This window comes from Leptodactylus fuscus, chromosome 1 (genome assembly GCF_031893055.1).
Source record: "Leptodactylus fuscus isolate aLepFus1 chromosome 1, aLepFus1.hap2, whole genome shotgun sequence".
Lineage (NCBI taxonomy): Eukaryota > Metazoa > Chordata > Amphibia > Anura > Leptodactylidae > Leptodactylus > Leptodactylus fuscus.
In genome coordinates, this window is record NC_134265.1 from 149,422,172 (window position 1) to 149,441,090 (window position 18,919).

General features: G+C 41.3%; 1 protein-coding gene across 1 annotated transcript in view; it reads right to left on the reverse strand.

The window, feature by feature from the left end:
• Nucleotides 1-18,919, reverse strand: part of PCSK5 (proprotein convertase subtilisin/kexin type 5) — a 371,370-nt gene that overhangs the window by 27,748 nt on the left and 324,703 nt on the right. The window contains exons 28-33 of the mRNA XM_075278157.1: nt 10,430-10,513; nt 6,523-6,703; nt 4,065-4,282; nt 2,783-3,019; nt 2,471-2,698; nt 928-1,105 (exon numbers count right to left, since the gene is read on the reverse strand). Coding sequence (XP_075134258.1) covers nt 928-1,105; nt 2,471-2,698; nt 2,783-3,019; nt 4,065-4,282; nt 6,523-6,703; nt 10,430-10,513 — 1,126 coding nt within the window. The remainder of the gene's footprint in view (nt 1-927; nt 1,106-2,470; nt 2,699-2,782; nt 3,020-4,064; nt 4,283-6,522; nt 6,704-10,429; nt 10,514-18,919) is intronic.

Sequence of the window (18,919 nt, forward strand, 5' to 3'; positions counted from 1 at the left end):
TTTCCCGATCTGTGCCCGGTGTAAAGCGCTATCGGTCCCGGTACCGTAGGGCTTTACAGTCAGAAGGGCGTTTATTTTTTTTATTTTTTTTATGTAGATTGTGAGCCCACATAGAGCTCACAATGTACATTTTTCCCTATCAGTATGTCTTTGGAATATGGGATGGAAATCCATGCAAACACAGGGAGAACATACAAACTCCTTGCAGATGGTTTTTTGCCCTTGGCGGGATTTGAACACCAGGACTCCAGCGCTGCAAGGCTGCAGTGCTAACCACTGAGCCACCGTGTGGGCCCTCAGAAGGGCGTTTCTGACACTTAGCCAGGGACGCCCTTCTGCCCAAGAGCGCCAATCGCGCTGTGCTCTAAGACTGGGGAGGAACGCCCCCTCCTCTCCTGATAATACTCGTCTATGGACGAGCACTGTGAGCAGAGGGAGGGGGCGTTCCTCCCCGCTCACACAATACAGCGCGATAGGCGCTGCTGGGCAGAAGGGATGTCCCTGGCTAAGTGTCAGAAACGCCCTTCTGACTGTAAAGCGCTACGGTACCGGGACAGATAGCGCTTTACACCGGGCACAGATCGGGAAAGCCGATCCAGCAGTATATAGAACTGCATGTGCCCGATCTGATGAAAGGTCCTCTTTAACTAATGTATCTGTGGAGGAACCTTGCCTAACAACAGCGAGGTAGAAGGGAGACACCTAGTGGCAGGAACTAGGCCTAGAATCACATGCTCTATGAAATGAGTGTAAGCTGTCTGAAAAGTTAGTGACCATTTAATAAAAGCCCCCCAATGTTATTCCTCGTGTATATACACTGTACTATTAATTTATGCAAAGTTTATTTTAAGGATAGATGTGCTTAAGGTATTTCAGTGTATTTATCCATGCATTATCATTGTCCTCATCCATGTCTTGATTTCTTACCCTGTCATACAGTGTTGCACACAGCTGTGACCCTGTGCATATAATCCGTCTTGACAAGTCAGGCAGTCCGTGCTATGCCTCTCTGTGCAAGTCTTACAACTTCTATGGCAGGGGATGCAACTCTTTCCATCACCTTCTGCATAATATCCATCAGGACAGTTGTCCACACAGGTGGCATCTGAGGAATCAGAAAAATGCAGACACCAGGGATGACTAAAAATGTTTGCTAGCATACGTAATCCAATTGAGTTTATACCATGTGGGAATTAATATAACCTGCTGTCAATCTTTTATATTCCTTTCCAACTGTTAATATATAGGCAGACAAAGAAACATCTCACCAGTCCTGTCAAAAATTCGCCACGGGCCCCGCCATTCCTAGTTACGCCACTGCTCTCTACATTACAAGACCACCCCTAACATTCCCCCAACTTTGTCCCCATTGAATGATTCACATCTCTCACCTGCCAATACTGGTCCTTCTCATTGCTGATGGCAGGCATAGTAATCAATGCTTTATTATGTTACCTTTTACTCAGAAGTGCAAAGTAGACGCTCCAAAACCCCTCTTCAATTCATGTACATATGAATAAAATCATAATTTTTCTACATCAAAAAGATGCAATGGAAAATAAGAAAAGTACATTTGGAATGTATGTAAGGCACTGTGTGAGAAAATTCCTTTAAGTGAAAATATTGGCAGGACCGCATTGCAAAAATGCCATGGCAAAAAAACCCGCTGCATTTTACAGTACCTGCAAAGTAAGTGGGGTACTGACTAGTCCCATCCACACATGTCAATCAGAGCATGTCAATTATACTATTGGTATAATAGAAGCAGAAAAGCCCTCTGGGGAAAACTCTTTTGTTGCGGTTTTTGTTGAAGTGCTTTTTGCTGTGGCTCACTGCAGGGGCTTAACCTTAAAGGGATTCTATCATTAGCTAAACCCATGTCGGAATACCCTTAGGAAAGGTTATTCTTCCGCTACCTTTAGAAGTCTTCTCCGCGCCAAAATGGCCGACAGACATGCACAGTAGGCACAGTTGGCCGTTTTCCTGTGGCCGAACAGGAGAGAAGAGGCAGAGATCAAGAAGAAGGCAGCGCTGGATAGTTTTCTCGCAGCACAGGGACACCCCCAGTGCTGCGAGAAGACTCATTACCATAATGAAGAAACCAGGAATATATAGCTAACGGCGGCGCGGAGAAGACTTCTAAAGGTAGGGGAAGAATAGCCTTTTTTTTAATGCTATTCTGATGTGGGTTTAGCTAAAAACAGGATTCTAATGATAGAATCCCTTTAAAATGTTTGTTTGCTGGCTCATTGTATAAGTGCCTTTAAGTAAATATCAGAACATGCAATCTTGTGCTGCTCCTCTAAACAATATTTGCAAAAGAAATTAAAAAATCTTAACATGATCTAATTTTATGACTTAAGCTGACAAGATATATTACTGCATACCCAAATACTAAAAACTGAATAAGAAGAAGAGGAAGGACGAAACACTGAAAGACTACCGCTTTTATTACTGTATTTAGACTCACTGAGAAGGAAGGATTTTTCTTTACAGTTCAGGCAGTGATGCTCGGTGGGTCCCATGCATCTCGAACATTTCTTATGACATGGCACACAGTCCCCGTATTCATTGGAATATTCGTGAAGGTTGCACACCTTATATGCGACACACAATCCCTCTGTGTTTTTTGTAAAACCTTCCTTACATTCATCACAAACGTCTTCGGTTTGGCAAGTCTTGCAGCTGCTGTTACAATCTGAAAATGTGAAGAGGATGAAGTGATTAAATATAATAAAAAAACACAAACAATTAGTAAAGTCAGAGTTCTCATCAGCTGTACCTTCACAATGTCTTTTGTCTGTTGGACTGAAGGTTCCTGGTGGGCATCTACCAAAGCATACACCATTATGAAGGAAAAAGTTTGGATTGGCACATAGCTCACAATCTTCCGGCTGAGGCCCACTGCATTTTGCACACATACGATTACAAGGCAGACAACTGTCATCTTCATCATAATATCCATCAGGACATGAACTCAGACATTTGTTTTTATGGAGAAAATAATATGGCATGCATGCTGAAAAAGAAAAAAAAACACACTTTTTGCTGAATATTTATATTCCATATTATTATTTTATATCATTAAAGGGATTATCCAATTTCTTACATTGATGGCCCATCTCTTAATATTGTTTGAAAGTGGACAATCCCTTTAAGTGCCAATGGTCTCTATATGCATATGAATGGAGGGATTCTTCAAATCTCCTATGCCACCAAACTGGTATAAAGTATTATCATTATCATTTATGCCACTTTTGTGGATTAAATAACTTTAGTAGTGTTGAGCGAATAGTATTCGAATCCTAGATTCGAATACCTCTGCTCCCATAGGAATGCATGGGAGCGGCCGATCACAACGGGGTTAAGCGCCGGCTTCAATGCATTCCTATGGGAGCAAGGTATTCGAAACTAGGATTCGAATACTATTCGCTCAACACTAAACTTTAGTATCTATTGCATTCCTGGAGCTGACACACATTTGCACCTAGGCACAGGGGTACTGAAGGGAAACACCTAATTCACAATGAGGTGCGGCCATGTCATGAATTAAGAGTGGCCTTCACTGGTATACGGCACATCAAAATGACTGTATATGATGCTGGTCTGGAACCTGCCTTTGGGGCTGATTTATCAAGACCAGTATGATCCATGATAGTCTTGAAAATCCCTGCCAGAGTTTGCATCTAATTTATGACAAGATGCAGGCATCCTCCTGGGGACTGTGAGGCTAAACAAAAGTCTGCACATCCCCAGAAAATCGGTGTAAATGATGATAAATTTGTCAAGTCCAATGGCAACGCTCCAAGCACACCTCCACCCTGAAGAAAGTAGCATGCAGGCTGCAAAATGTCTCAATTTTTATGGGAAATTTTCACCAAGTAGCAGGCTGTGGCGATAAAGAATTGTGGTTGTTCCCACGAGCGATTTTCACAGAAAGTCCACAAGTTTCACACTGCGGTGTTTACAGCATGTGGGGCCTCGGCTTATAGGACAGTCTTCTGGTGAATAAACCATGATTAATCAACCCCATCCCTTATGTAAAAGAGGAAGCAGAGAAGTACCTGTACAAGTCTCTTCATCCACACATGACATACAGTCAGGGGGACAGTGTTTGCAGATGCTATTGATGTCTGTGAACTTGGCAGGGCAGGTGCTTATACACGTGGCTTCATGTAGTACTTCAGGACTGTGGCATGACAAGCAATAATCTGAAGTTTTTTCACATGTTTTGCATTGCTCATCACATTGACTACATCCTTGGCCCTGGCCAAAGAAACCTCTGGGTAAAAGAAAGCACAGTGTAACTACTGATAAGAGAAAACAGGATATGTTCATACATATAGTAGCTTCCATATTGTGGATTTTGCAGACGCAGTTTTACAAGAACATGACAGGACCTCAACATATAAAGCCTGATAGCTAAGCTGAGCTCCTATTTTGTACTGCACACTATATAAAGATACTGAACAAGCAGCGGATGCTGGAATTTAAAAGGAAACTGTTGTGTGTTTTGTTCACCCAGAAAAGTCCCCAGCCGGTGAGCCATTATTTACTGACTTTTACCGTCATGCCCTGAATTACCTGATTGATGTGGCAAAAAGAAGTTCTAAAGGTTTTAGCCATATGCTAATGAACTGTAACTAGTCACTGGGAGCAGAGATCCAGTCCACCTAGTCATGCAGTCATCCAGTCCCGTGGGTATGATTGACATACCTGACCATAGTCCTGGAAGTGTCACAGAGTTACAATATGTCAGCCATGCCCACAGGACATGACCTGCTGTCATGTCTGCATGACTAGGTGGACTAGATCTTCACCCCTGGGATAAGTTAGGGGGTGTTCACACTACCATCGGTGACTGTCAGCAGTGTCCATTACAAGATTTTATCAACGAACACTAGCTGAACCATCAGTAATCCGTTAAAATTTCCATTAATTTCAATGGGATTTTATCTTGTGTCTGTTATTGTCTGTTTGTGTCTGTCTACACTCAATCTGTGAGAAGTCCATTTTTTTCCATCGGACAAAAAATCCTACATTCGGTACTTTTGTGTCTGTTTCAAAAAACAGAATCTTGACAGATGGCAAGAGTCCATTATTTTTTTAACATTGAAGTCTATGGGCAACTGACTTATAACAGACAGTAACTGATAACCATCAGTTACTGTCCGTTATTTTGTGTCTGTTTTTTTTCTGCACATGCTCAGAAAGCAGAAACAACAACAAAAAAAACGGACAGTATGAAAAAATGGACACTAACTGACACTAACTGATGCTAGTGTGTCCGTTTTTTTCAAATTGATGCATTAAATGGATCTGTTAAAAAGACGGACAAATTAACATCAGTTAGTATCCATTAATGTCTGTTATGATAGGTGTCCATTTATTTTTATTTTTATTTTTTTAACAGACACCTTCATAACGGAATTCAATGATAGTGTGAACCCTGTCTTACAGTTCAGTTGAATATGGAAAAAAAAATCACTTTGCCACATCAGTGAGGTAATTCAGGAGCATGAGGGAGACTGCCTTACGTTCTAGAGTGAATTTTCCTTCAAGGAGAACTTATTTGCATATTATTTTCCCAGAACTCCTAGCAGAGCATGCATGGTGTCTTAGACTCTACACACTGCAAGCTGACTTGCAAAGGCAGTCACCCTAAGGTGACATAGTACCCCAATGCTTTGCACTGATGGAGCAATAGTTATAAACAGCAGATGGGTTTATCTTTCTTGTAAAATAGATGTTCTAGTTTTGTTTGTTTTTTTTCCCCAGAAAATGATCTATAAAGAGCTACCTTCCAAAAGTTGGCACTAGAATCAGTTTTTCCTCCAAGGAGCTCTTATTTTCCTATTCCTTTCCTAGAGTTCCTAATAGAGCTTGCATGGTTTGTTAGACTCTACACACTGCAAACTGGCTTGCAATGGTATTCTCCATAAGGAGACATAGTATCCATTTCTGACCTATTGTTTTTAAATGAAAATTTACATATGGACATATATAACTCTGTGGTATACTGATGCATATGTATTCTTATGTAGTTCATCAGGAAATGTGAAGAAAAAAGTCAGATGGAGCAGCTAGCACAGAGTGATCATTTATCATGTGGAAATCCAGCTGTTACTTGCATGGTAAAGGGCATGCTCCACTCCATTAAGACTAGGTTCACACCTGGGCCTGGTCTCCGTTCGAGGCTTCCAACCCCGAATCTGCTTAAATCGTGTGAAGGCAAAAGTCCCCATTATAGAGGAGTCCGTGGGTAACCGATTTTTTTTAGGCGGATAGGGTTTCCCTTTGTGAGGTCCCTAAGTGGACACCATGAACGGAGAACCAAATGCAGGTGTGAACCTTGTGTAAGTGTTATAGATGGTTAGATGGTTGTTGGTCCACAGACCAGCATGGGGTGGTAACTCATTTCTTTGCTTTGAGGGGGCTGTGGTTCATCACAAAATATGATGTTGAAGTTGATTTTTGGTGAAGTATTAGTACACTAACAACTAGCCAATGTGATGATCTTACCCTGGGCAGTTCTTATAACATCTCCCACCATGAAGGTAGTCACTCGTGCACTTCAGACATTCATTGTTTTCAGTGCACATTTCACAATCTTTTGTACACTTCTCACATCGTTTGTCCTTTGTATTGCTGAACGTTCCTTTAGGACATGAAGAAATGCAGTCTTCTTCATGAAGATATGTCCCTGTGTGATTAAGAAAATGTTTAAATAGCAAAATTATAGTGTTTAAGTATCCATTGAGGGAATAAAAGAATAGAATATCAGCCTGTCCACTAATATCCCTAACCATTATATACAGCCCTCAACATAGAAATTACAGTATCAAGAAGGAAAGTCTTGGAGTTCTGGAAAGTACAAGATCAATAGACATGTTAATGACATGCAAATGATAAAAAAATATTCAAAACATGATGAGAGACAAGTCTGAAAACGGTGCATTCCATTATAGCATGACACATTCAGGCCATGCAACTCATGGCCTGTCGTCCTGTTGAAAAATGGATTTCAGGACACTTTGGATAGGAATATGAAAATGAGACATCTTTGGTGGAAAAGAAGAACTTGCTCCTAGCACCACCTTTTGGAAGGAGGCTCCCTGTGGATAAATGTATAGTTTTACATAAAACCTATTTGCACAATCTGGGAATAACAGTCTAGCCAGAATACCTCCCCCAAAAGGAAAGGGTCCTATTCAAAGGCAGCTATTTTGAGGTTATTGCCTTTCATCAGTGATGAGTGGGTACTAGAATTAGGGAGAAACTGTACCCCTTCCGACCTCTAGACCTCTTGCACAGCCAGTCAGTACACTTTTCTCCACTGATGACAGGCAATAGCCTCAAAGCTGTCTAAGGACGGCACTTTCTTCCTTTTGGAGGAGGAATTCTGGCTTGGCTATTATTCCCAGATTACACAATTAGGTTTTATAAAAAAAAAACATGCAAAAGTGGTGATAACTGGCATGCTGATGGACAAGAGGCATCATACAATAATCCCACATCACTTGATTCAATTTATGAGGTTTCATGTGGCTAAAAAACCTTGCTTTCAATTTTTATGCCCCTTGCACATGCCACAAAATGGAGCTGGGTCCTTAAAATTTGCTAGATCTAGCGACACCTACTACTCAATTTGGCCACAGATGCTCTTTGCTTTGCATATCATGCAGGAGAATGTACACAGATGCAGCTATGTATTTGCCTTCTGTGTAGATTCTCCTGCACCACAGATCAGCAGGGGACCGGCCTTCTCTGACACTGTGACAACCAGGGGTGATCCCGCCCCTTTCGCCGCCCGAGGCGAACTACAGAAAGCCGCCTCCCCCCCCTGCCGGGGGAGGGGGCGGAGCGGGGGCGTGGCTTAGTGGAGGGCGTGGCGACTCGAAGAGGACGTGGCTTAGCGCAGTTCGCCGGCAGAGAGTAGGCCCGGAGACTGCCTGCTCTCTGCCTGAGCGTGAGGGGAGGCTGCTGGAGCAGCGCTGCTCCAGTGGCCTCCCCAAACCACCGCTCGGTGCTAAGCCAGTCCAGGACAGCTTGTCCTGGACTGGCTTAGGTTAGCAAAAATGCCGCCCTCCCTGGGGTCCTGACATAGCGCCGCCTGAAGCGCTCGCTTCAGGTCGCCTCATGGGAGGTGCAGCGCGACAACGTTTAGGAAAACTGCAAAGGTTTTAGGCATGTGTGGAAAATGCTGCAAATTAGAAGAGCTAGTTTATTTTTGTCTATTAAAAAATTAAGTGAATGAAGAAAAGAAGTATCTAAATCAAATCAATATTTGGTGTGACCACCCTTTGGAGGAGGAGGCCTGGAAGTGATGCTATGGCCCTCATAGAGCCCTGATCTCAGCATCATCCAGTTTGTCTGAGATTACATGAACAGACAGGATTTGAGCAAGCCCACAGCTACAGAACTTTTGTGGTTAGTTCCCCCAGATGTTTGCAACAAGTAACCTGACTAGTTCCTAGAAAAACTGTGTGCAAGTGTAACTAGGATAATCACTGCTGTTTTGAAAATAAACCGCTAACACTTCTATTCTTGAAAGCATTCTTACTTTGTAGCATTTTTTTCCATGTCTGCCAAAAACTTTTGCCAATCTGATTGGTCTTGCTCTAGTTTTTTCATGAGATTGACCAAGAGCTGTACAAGCTCCTACATATTTTATAAATTGGGAATTTAAGTTGGGCAGCAATAGAACAGCAAGGCCACTGCACAGAATAAGGAGTCATCTGCCAACAGCAGCTGATCTGTGCAGGGTCCGGGTGTTGAACCTCCACTGATCTCCAATTAGTGACCTATCATAATGACTAGCCATTAATTCTCAGTATTGAAGAACCCCTTTAACACGGGCTATAGTTGTCTATAGGAGGATTTTCTCAACCTAAACATAAATGGTATTCTTTACAGACAGTATAGTGATATACAGAGATATATCTATATATACTGGTACATTATCAGGACTTTTTATCAGTGGAAGTATTGTACTCTGTAAATAACATAAGACACATTTGCTATTCTCCTAATGGAATGAATCCATACAATAAAATATGCAGGATATATGGTTATTAGAGATGAGTGAGTAGTATTCGATCCAATACTACGGTATTCGAAATATTCGTACTCAATCGAATACTACTAGCTTTTCGCTGTAAATATTCGATTCAGAACCAGCGTTGATTGGCTGAATGCTATACACAGTGGCTAGTCGGGAGAGATGGCAGCTTGCTGTTACGAGGGAGCTTACTTTTTCTCACAGGAATGCATTGACCAGCGTTGATTGGCCAGTGTACAGCATTCGGCCAATAAACGCTGGTTCTGCCGGAGGCTCATCTGTGAGGAGGCGGAGTCTAAAATTGGACCACATCAGTCTCCATTGAGGTCTGATCTTAGACTCTGCCTCCTCACAGACGAGCCTCTGGCAGAACCAGCGTTGATTGTCCGAATGCTGTACACTGGCCAATCAACGCTGGTCAATGCATTTCTATGACAAAAAAGTCAGCTCCCTCGTAACCGCAAGCTGCCAGCTCTCCCGACTAGCAAGGACGAGCCTGCTGCAGAACCAGCGGTGATTTGCCGCAGGCTCGTCTTTGCTAGTCAGGAGAGCTGGCAGCTTGCGGTTATGAGGGAGCTTACTTTTTATCAGCGCAACTGCAAGCGCTGTGCAGTTAAAGCACATGGACCCCATAGACTATAATGAGGTCCGTGCGCTTTAACTGCACAGCGCTCCTCCTACACACTCTCCTCCTGCTACTTGAGGACATGGTGACTCTCCTTTAGTCGAATAGTGGTTTCCCCTGAAACGAGCATTTTTTCCTATAGACTATAATGGGATTCGATATTCGATCGAGTAGTCGAATATTGAGGCTCTACTCGAAACGAATATCGAATCTCAAATATTTCACTGTTCACTCATCTCTAATGGTTATCATTAATTGCATATATAAAAATGGAGCAGGTTTTTATGCTCATTTTGTAGAAATGATGGGAAAATATGTATGATTTTTTATTTTTTTTTATAAGCAAAGAAATTTAGATTGTAAGCCCTAAGCCCTACTTGGGACAGTGAGTGATGGCAATATCTGGAAAGCAATGTAGGCGCCTTATCAGCAAGGTAAATAAATAATCTCTGTTGCATGGTGAGGATCATATGTTAGTGGTTTGTCATTGTAGCTATCACTTCAAAGCAGATGTTACTTGCCATTTTTATTACTGACAATCTAGGATTGTTTTATTCAGTTGTATTTGTTAGTAAATGTAATATTGCTTGGATTTTTAGCTATGTTTTTACAGACCTGAACACCACCTGGCTCTAAATGTAAAGAAAGGTTTGTGAGCTCCAGTATCATATGGAGAAAGTGAGATATATGTAAGAAAAGATACAAGAATCAAAATGAAAATAGACCTTAGGATATTATCTTACCTGAATGACATGAAGTGCAAGCATCAGATGATATGTTGCAAGTCAGACAAGTGTCATCACATCGCTGATATTTCTTGTCATATTCTGTCAAAAGAACTTTGTTTTAAAATTTGCTATACCAGATATATCACTAATATAAAACAATACAGAACAAATACCATTCCTGTTTTGTCACAAACTTTTATATATTCAGTAACATTTCTAGAGATTGTTCCACTGAACAAACCAGAACCATAGTCTGCGAGATCCGTAGCTACTACCAAGGATTTATATATGTCTAGGTTGGGCATAATGTTAGTAGGTGCCACAAAAACAACATTTACTTACTAGTTACACATTATTCTCTTGGAAAATACCGGTGTGTAGCATTTCGTAGCGACAGGACAGGACACTGACGCTAAATATGAAGCTGTGGCAAAGTGACCTTATGGCCATAGATACTAATTCTATTCAAATCAGTGAACGTTCAGCTATAAACATGTCAGATTATCAGGAGCAGAAATCTCTGAGAAATGTCAAAGGGGTTTTGTAAGCCATTTTAGAAAATAAAGGGTAGCTGTCATTTCAGGGATAGACGTGCTCAGCCTAGTTTCTGATTGGCTGTATGCGTAGAGTCAAATGTCTGAAAATCTGTATGAGCTTGTACGGTGCTTAGTCCACCTTATGAAAGATCAAGGCCAATCAGAGATGTGTATGGGGGGGGGTTCTTAGTATTCATCCTTATGTCACTAAGGCCCCGTTCCCACGGAGTAACGCGCCAGTCATTCTGACAAGTAAACACGTGTCAGAGTGAGCGCTTCAAAACAGAATCCCATTGACTTCAATGAGTTCCGTCTTACGCGCGTAACACATTGAAATCAATGGGTTAAAAAGCCTCCCATTGATTTCAATGTTTAGCGCGCGTAAGACGGAACCCATTAAAGTCAATGGGATTCTGTTTTGAAGTGCTCACTCTGACACGTGTTTACATGTCAGAATGAGCAGCGCGTTACTCTGTGGCAATGGGCCTAAGCCAAATTAACTCTTTTAAAAAATTATAGGTACCCTTTAATAAATATCTCTGCCATTATATGGATGGAGTAGCTATACTTCTATTTCACGTATGTTTGACCATTTCATTATTATCATACTTACACACTAAGAAATTAAGAAATATCACTCAGATAAAAAGAGAATTTGTATTCACAATTACTTGGCTGGACACTAGATGGCAGCACAATTTCAAAGATGATGAGAAATCTTATTTCTTACATTAACCAAGAGTAAAAGCAATAACTAATGACAGAACATTGAATTCCTTGGGCCTAGAGTAGATGATAGTATGAAGCATATGCTGCTGCACACAATTCTGACTGTTATACCAAAGAAATTCACTCTAATTTTGGCATGACTTGGAACAATGTTGCAAAAGTCGCTTTCCTTCTGAGACGTGTGACATGTTTGCACTAAAAAGAATACATATGTTGTTGTCTCTGCCTTGGCTTTAATTTTATGCCATCTTAGAGAGTTATCGGTCAGGAGACGGGTACAGCCATCCATCAGAGCAGAGGGTAGGGATCAGAACGCACTTTACAGTAATGGACCACCTTCATGGAACTTGGAAGTGGTACATAGGCTAGAATAACAGTGCATGTTTTTACACATAACATACACTAAAGTATAGACATGGAGAAATTAAAAAGAAAACCCTAAAAATATGCTGGAGGTGACGCAACCGTTAATTACATTTGTATACACAGTAAAATATAGAATTATAATAAAGTAAGTGTCTAACTGCACAAAAGAACATCTGAACCAAACATTTGCTCTATATATCTAATCATTCTGTACTGGTTATACAATGCATAATCTGCACAGCAGGTGGCAGCATCGCAACAGAAAGACTGTTAGAGAAGCTTCCCTTTTACATAGGCTTCTATCTAGGGCTAAGAGGGCAGGAGGTAATGCCAATGGTGATAATATCACCGATCATTTAGCTGACTTGAGGAAATTCTATATTTGGGGTTCTATGAGACATTTTCTCATGGCATTGTCTCATTTACAGTTGTGTTCATTTCTTTAGAGTAGAGATGAGCGAACAGTGTTCTATCGAACTCATGTTCGATCGGATATTAGGCTGTTCGGCATGTTCGAATCGAATCGAACACCGCGTGGTAAAGTGCGCCATTACTCGATTCCCCTCCCACCTTCCCTGGCGCCTTTTTTGCTCCAATAACAGCGCAGGGTAGGTGGGACAGGAACTACGACACCGGTGACGTTGAGAAAAGTAGGCAAAACCCATTGGCTGCCGAAAACATGTGACCTCTAATTTAAAAGAACAGCGACGCCCAGCTTCGCGTCATTCTGAGCTTGCAATTCACCGGGGACGGAGGTTTCCGTCCAGTTAGCTAGGGCTTAGATTCTGGGTAGGCAGGGACAGGCTAGGAAGAGCTAAATTCCAGGGAGAAGCTTGTCAGTGTAACGTGGCACTGACGGGCTCAATCGCCGCAACCCAGCTTTCCCAGGATCCTGAATGGAATACACTGTCAGTGTATTCCCGTATACCCTATATATACCCCTGATCCCCGTTCCAACGGTGTGCCCCCCCACCTTCACCCCAGAAATACCCTGCAAGTCCCCTAGCAATAGAATTGGGGCTATATACACCCACTATTTTTGCTACTGCCATATAGTGCCATTGTCTGACTGGGAATTCAAAGAATATATTGGGCTTACATATCACTTCAATTCCAGGGAGAAGCTTGTCAGTGTAACGTGGCACTGACGGGCTCAATCGCCGCAACCCAGCTTTCCCAGGATCCTGAATGGAATACACTGACAGTGTATTCCCGTATACCCCATATATACACCCCAAATCCCCGTTCCAACGGTGTGCCCCCCCACCTTCACCTCAGAAATACCCTGCAAGTCCCCTAGCAATAGAATTGGGGCTATATACACCCACAATTTTTGCTACTGGTATATAGTGGCATTGTCTCACTGGGAATTCAAAGAATATATTGGGGTTACGTGCACCCACAATTTATGCTACTGGTATATAGTGCCATTGTCTGACTGGGAATTCAAAGAATATATTGGGGCTATGTGCACCCACAATTTTTGCTACTGGTATATAGTGCCAGTTTCTGACTGGGAATTCAAAGAATATATTGGGGTTACGTGCACCCACAATTTTTGCTACTGCTATATAGTGCCAGTTTCTGACTGGGAATTCAAAGAATATATTGGGGTTATGTGCACCCACAATTTTTGCTACTAGTATATAGTGCCATTGTCTGACCGGGAATTCAAAGAATATATTGGGGTTACGTGCACCCACAATTTTTGCTACTGGTATATAGTGCCATTGTCTCACTGGGAATTCAAAGAATATATTGGGGTTACGTGCACCCACAATTTTTGCTACTGGTATATAGTGCCATTGTCTCACTGGGAATTCAAAGAATATATTGGGGTTACGTGCACCCACAATTTTTGCTACTGCTATATAGTGCCAGTTTCTGACTGGGAATTCAAAGAATATATTGGGGTTACGTGCACCCACAATTTTTGCTACTGCTATATAGTGCCAGTTTCTGACTGGGAATTCAAAGAATATATTGGGGTTACGTGCACCCACAATTTTTGCTACTAGTATATAGTGCCATTGTCTGACCGGGAATTCAAAGAATATATTGGGGTTACGTGCACCCACAATTTTTGCTACTGGTATATAGTGGCATTGTCTCACTGGGAATTCAAAGAATATATTGGGGTTACGTGCACCCACAATTTTTGCTACTGGTATATAGTGCCATTGTCTCACTGGGAATTCAAAGAATATATTGGGGTTACGTGCACCCACAATTTTTGCTACTGCTATATAGTGCCAGTTTCTGACTGGGAATTCAAAGAATATATTGGGGTTACGTGCACCCACAATTTTTGCTACTAGTATATAGTGCCATTGTCTGACCGGGAATTCAAAGAATATATTGGGGTTACGTGCACCCACAATTTTTGCTACTGGTATATAGTGGCATTGTCTCACTGGGAATTCAAAGAATATATTGGGGTTACGTGCACCCACAATTTTTGCTACTGGTATATAGTGCCATTGTCTCACTGGGAATTCAAAGAATATATTGGGGTTACGTGCACCCACAATTTTTGCTACTGGTATATAGTGCCAGTTTCTGACTGGGAATTCAAAGAATATATTGGGGTTACGTGCACCCACAATTTTTGCTACTGCTATATAGTGCCATTGTCTCACTGGGAATTCAAAGAATATATTGGGGTTACGTGCACCCACAATTTTTGCTACTGGTATATAGTGCCATTGTCTGACTGGGAATTCAAAGAATATATTGGGGTTATGTGCACCCACAATTTTTGCTACTAGTATATAGTGCCATTGTCTGACTGGGAATTCAAAGAATATATTGGGGTTACGTGCACCCACAATTTTTGCTACTGGTATATAGTGCCATTGTCTCACTGGGAATTCAAAGAATATATTGGTGTTACGTGCACCCACAATTTTTGCTACTGGTATATAGTGCCATTGTCTGACTGGGAATTCAAAGAATATATTGGGGTTATGTGCACCCACAATTTTTGCTACTGGTATATAGTGCCATTGTCTGACTGGGAATTCAAAGAATATATTGGGGTTACGTGCACCCACAATTTTTGCTACTGGTATATAGTGCCATTGTCTGACTGGGAATTCAAAGAATATATTGGGGTTATGTGCACCCACAATTTTTGCTACTGCTATATAGTGCCAGTTTCTGACTGGGAATTCAAAGAATATATTGGGGTTATGTGCACCCACAATTTTTGCTACTGCTATATAGTGCCAGTTTCTGACTGGGAATTCAAAGAATATATTGGGGTTACGTGCACCCACAATTTTTGCTACTGGTATATAGTGCCATTGTCTCACTGGGAATTCAAAGAATATATTGGTGTTACGTGCACCCACAATTTTTGCTACTGGTATATAGTGCCATTGTCTGACTGGGAATTCAAAGAATATATTGGGGTTATGTGCACCCACAATTTTTGCTACTGGTATATAGTGCCATTGTCTGACTGGGAATTCAAAGAATATATTGGGGTTACGTGCACCCACAATTTTTGCTACTGGTATATAGTGCCATTGTCTGACTGGGAATTCAAAGAATATATTGGGGTTATGTGCACCCACAATTTTTGCTACTGCTATATAGTGCCAGTTTCTGACTGGGAATTCAAAGAATATATTGGGGTTATGTGCACCCACAATTTTTGCTACTGCTATATAGTGCCAGTTTCTGACTGGGAATTCAAAGAATATATTGGGGTTATGTGCACCCACAATTTTTGCTACTGGTATATAGTGCCATTGTCTCACTGGGAATTCAAAGAATATATTGGGGTTACATGCACCCACAATTTATGCTACTGGTATATAGTGCCATTGTCTGACTGGGAATTCAAAGAATATATTGGGGTTATGTGCACCCACAATTTTTGCTACTAGTATATAGTGCCAGTTTCTGACTGGGAATTCAAAGAATATATTGGGGTTACGTGCACCCACAATTTTTGCTACTGCTATATAGTGCCAGTTTCTGACTGGGAATTCAAAGAATATATTGGGGTTATGTGCACCCACAATTTTTGCTACTAGTATATAGTGCCATTGTCTGACCGGGAATTCAAAGAATATATTGGGGTTACGTGCACCCACAATTTTTGCTACTGGTATATAGTGCCATTGTCTCACTGGGAATTCAAAGAATATATTGGGGTTACGTGCACCCACAATTTTTGCTACTGGTATATAGTGCCATTGTCTCACTGGGAATTCAAAGAATATATTGGGGTTACGTGCACCCACAATTTTTGCTACTGCTATATAGTGCCAGTTTCTGACTGGGAATTCAAAGAATATATTGGGGTTACGTGCACCCACAATTTTTGCTACTGCTATATAGTGCCAGTTTCTGACTGGGAATTCAAAGAATATATTGGGGTTACGTGCACCCACAATTTTTGCTACTAGTATATAGTGCCATTGTCTGACCGGGAATTCAAAGAATATATTGGGGTTACGTGCACCCACAATTTTTGCTACTGGTATATAGTGGCATTGTCTCACTGGGAATTCAAAGAATATATTGGGGTTACGTGCACCCACAATTTTTGCTACTGCTATATAGTGCCAGTTTCTGACTGGGAATTCAAAGAATATATTGGGGTTACGTGCACCCACAATTTTTGCTACTAGTATATAGTGCCATTGTCTGACCGGGAATTCAAAGAATATATTGGGGTTACGTGCACCCACAATTTTTGCTACTGGTATATAGTGGCATTGTCTCACTGGGAATTCAAAGAATATATTGGGGTTACGTGCACCCACAATTTTTGCTACTGGTATATAGTGCCATTGTCTCACTGGGAATTCAAAGAATATATTGGGGTTACGTGCACCCACAATTTTTGCTACTGGTATATAGTGCCAGTTTCTGACTGGGAATTCAAAGAATATATTGGGGTTACGTGCACCCACAATTTTTGCTACTGCTATATAGTGCCATTGTCTCACTGGGAATTCAAAGAATATATTGGGGTTACGTGCACCCACAATTTTTGCTACTGGTATATAGTGCCATTGTCTGACTGGGAATTCAAAGAATATATTGGGGTTATGTGCACCCACAATTTTTGCTACTAGTATATAGTGCCATTGTCTGACTGGGAATTCAAAGAATATATTGGGGTTACGTGCACCCACAATTTTTGCTACTGGTATATAGTGCCATTGTCTCACTGGGAATTCAAAGAATATATTGGTGTTACGTGCACCCACAATTTTTGCTACTGGTATATAGTGCCATTGTCTGACTGGGAATTCAAAGAATATATTGCAGTTATGTGCACCCACAATTTTTGCTACTGCTATATAGTGCCAGTTTCTGACTGGGAATTCAAAGAATATATTGGGGTTATGTGCACCCACAATTTTTGCTACTGGTATATAGTGCCAGTTTCTGACTGGGAATTCAAAGAATATATTGGGGTTACGTGCACCCACAATTTTTGCTACTGCTATATAGTGCCATTGTCTCACTGGGAATTCAAAGAATATATTGGGGTTACGTGCACCCACAATTTTTGCTACTGGTATATAGTGCCATTGTCTGACTGGGAATTCAAAGAATATATTGGGGTTATGTGCACCCACAATTTTTGCTACTGGTATATAGTGCCAGTTTCTGACTGGGAATTCAAAGAATATATTGGGGTTACGTGCACCCACAATTTTTGCTACTGCTATATAGTGCCAGTTTCTGACTGGGAATTCAAAGAATATATTGGGGTTATGTGCACCCACAATTTTTGCTACTAGTATATAGTGCCATTGTCTGACCGGGAATTCAAAGAATATATTGGGGTTACGTGCACCCACAATTTTTGCTACTGGTATATAGTGCCATTGTCTCACTGGGAATTCAAAGAATATATTGGGGTTACGTGCACCCACAATTTTTGCTACTGGTATATAGTGGCATTGTCTCACTGGGAATTCAAAGAATATATTGGGGTTACGTGCACCCACAATTTTTGCTACTGGTATATAGTGCCATTGTCTCACTGGGAATTCAAAGAATATATTGGGGTTACGTGCACCCACAATTTTTGCTACTGCTATATAGTGCCAGTTTCTGACTGGGAATTCAAAGAATATATTGGGGTTACGTGCACCCACAATTTTTGCTACTGCTATATAGTGCCAGTTTCTGACTGGGAATTCAAAGAATATATTGGGGTTACGTGCACCCACAATTTTTGCTACTAGTATATAGTGCCATTGTCTGACCGGGAATTCAAAGAATATATTGGGGTTACGTGCACCCACAATTTTTGCTACTGGTATATAGTGGCATTGTCTCACTGGGAATTCAAAGAATATATTGGGGTTACGTGCACCCACAATTTTTGCTACTGGTATATAGTGCCATTGTCTCACTGGGAAATCAAAGAATATATTGGGGTTACGTGCACCCACAATTTTTGCTACTGCTATATAGTGCCAGTTTCTGACTGGGAATTCAAAGAATATATTGGGGTTACGTGCACCCACAATTTTTGCTACTAGTATATAGTGCCATTGTCTGACCGGGAATTCAAAGAATATATTGGGGTTACGTGCACCCACAATTTTTGCTACTGGTATATAGTGGCATTGTCTCACTGGGAATTCAAAGAATATATTGGGGTTACGTGCACCCACAATTTTTGCTACTGGTATATAGTGCCATTGTCTCACTGGGAATTCAAAGAATATATTGGGGTTACGTGCACCCACAATTTTTGCTACTGGTATATAGTGCCAGTTTCTGACTGGGAATTCAAAGAATATATTGGGGTTACGTGCACCCACAATTTTTGCTACTGCTATATAGTGCCATTGTCTCACTGGGAATTCAAAGAATATATTGGGGTTACGTGCAC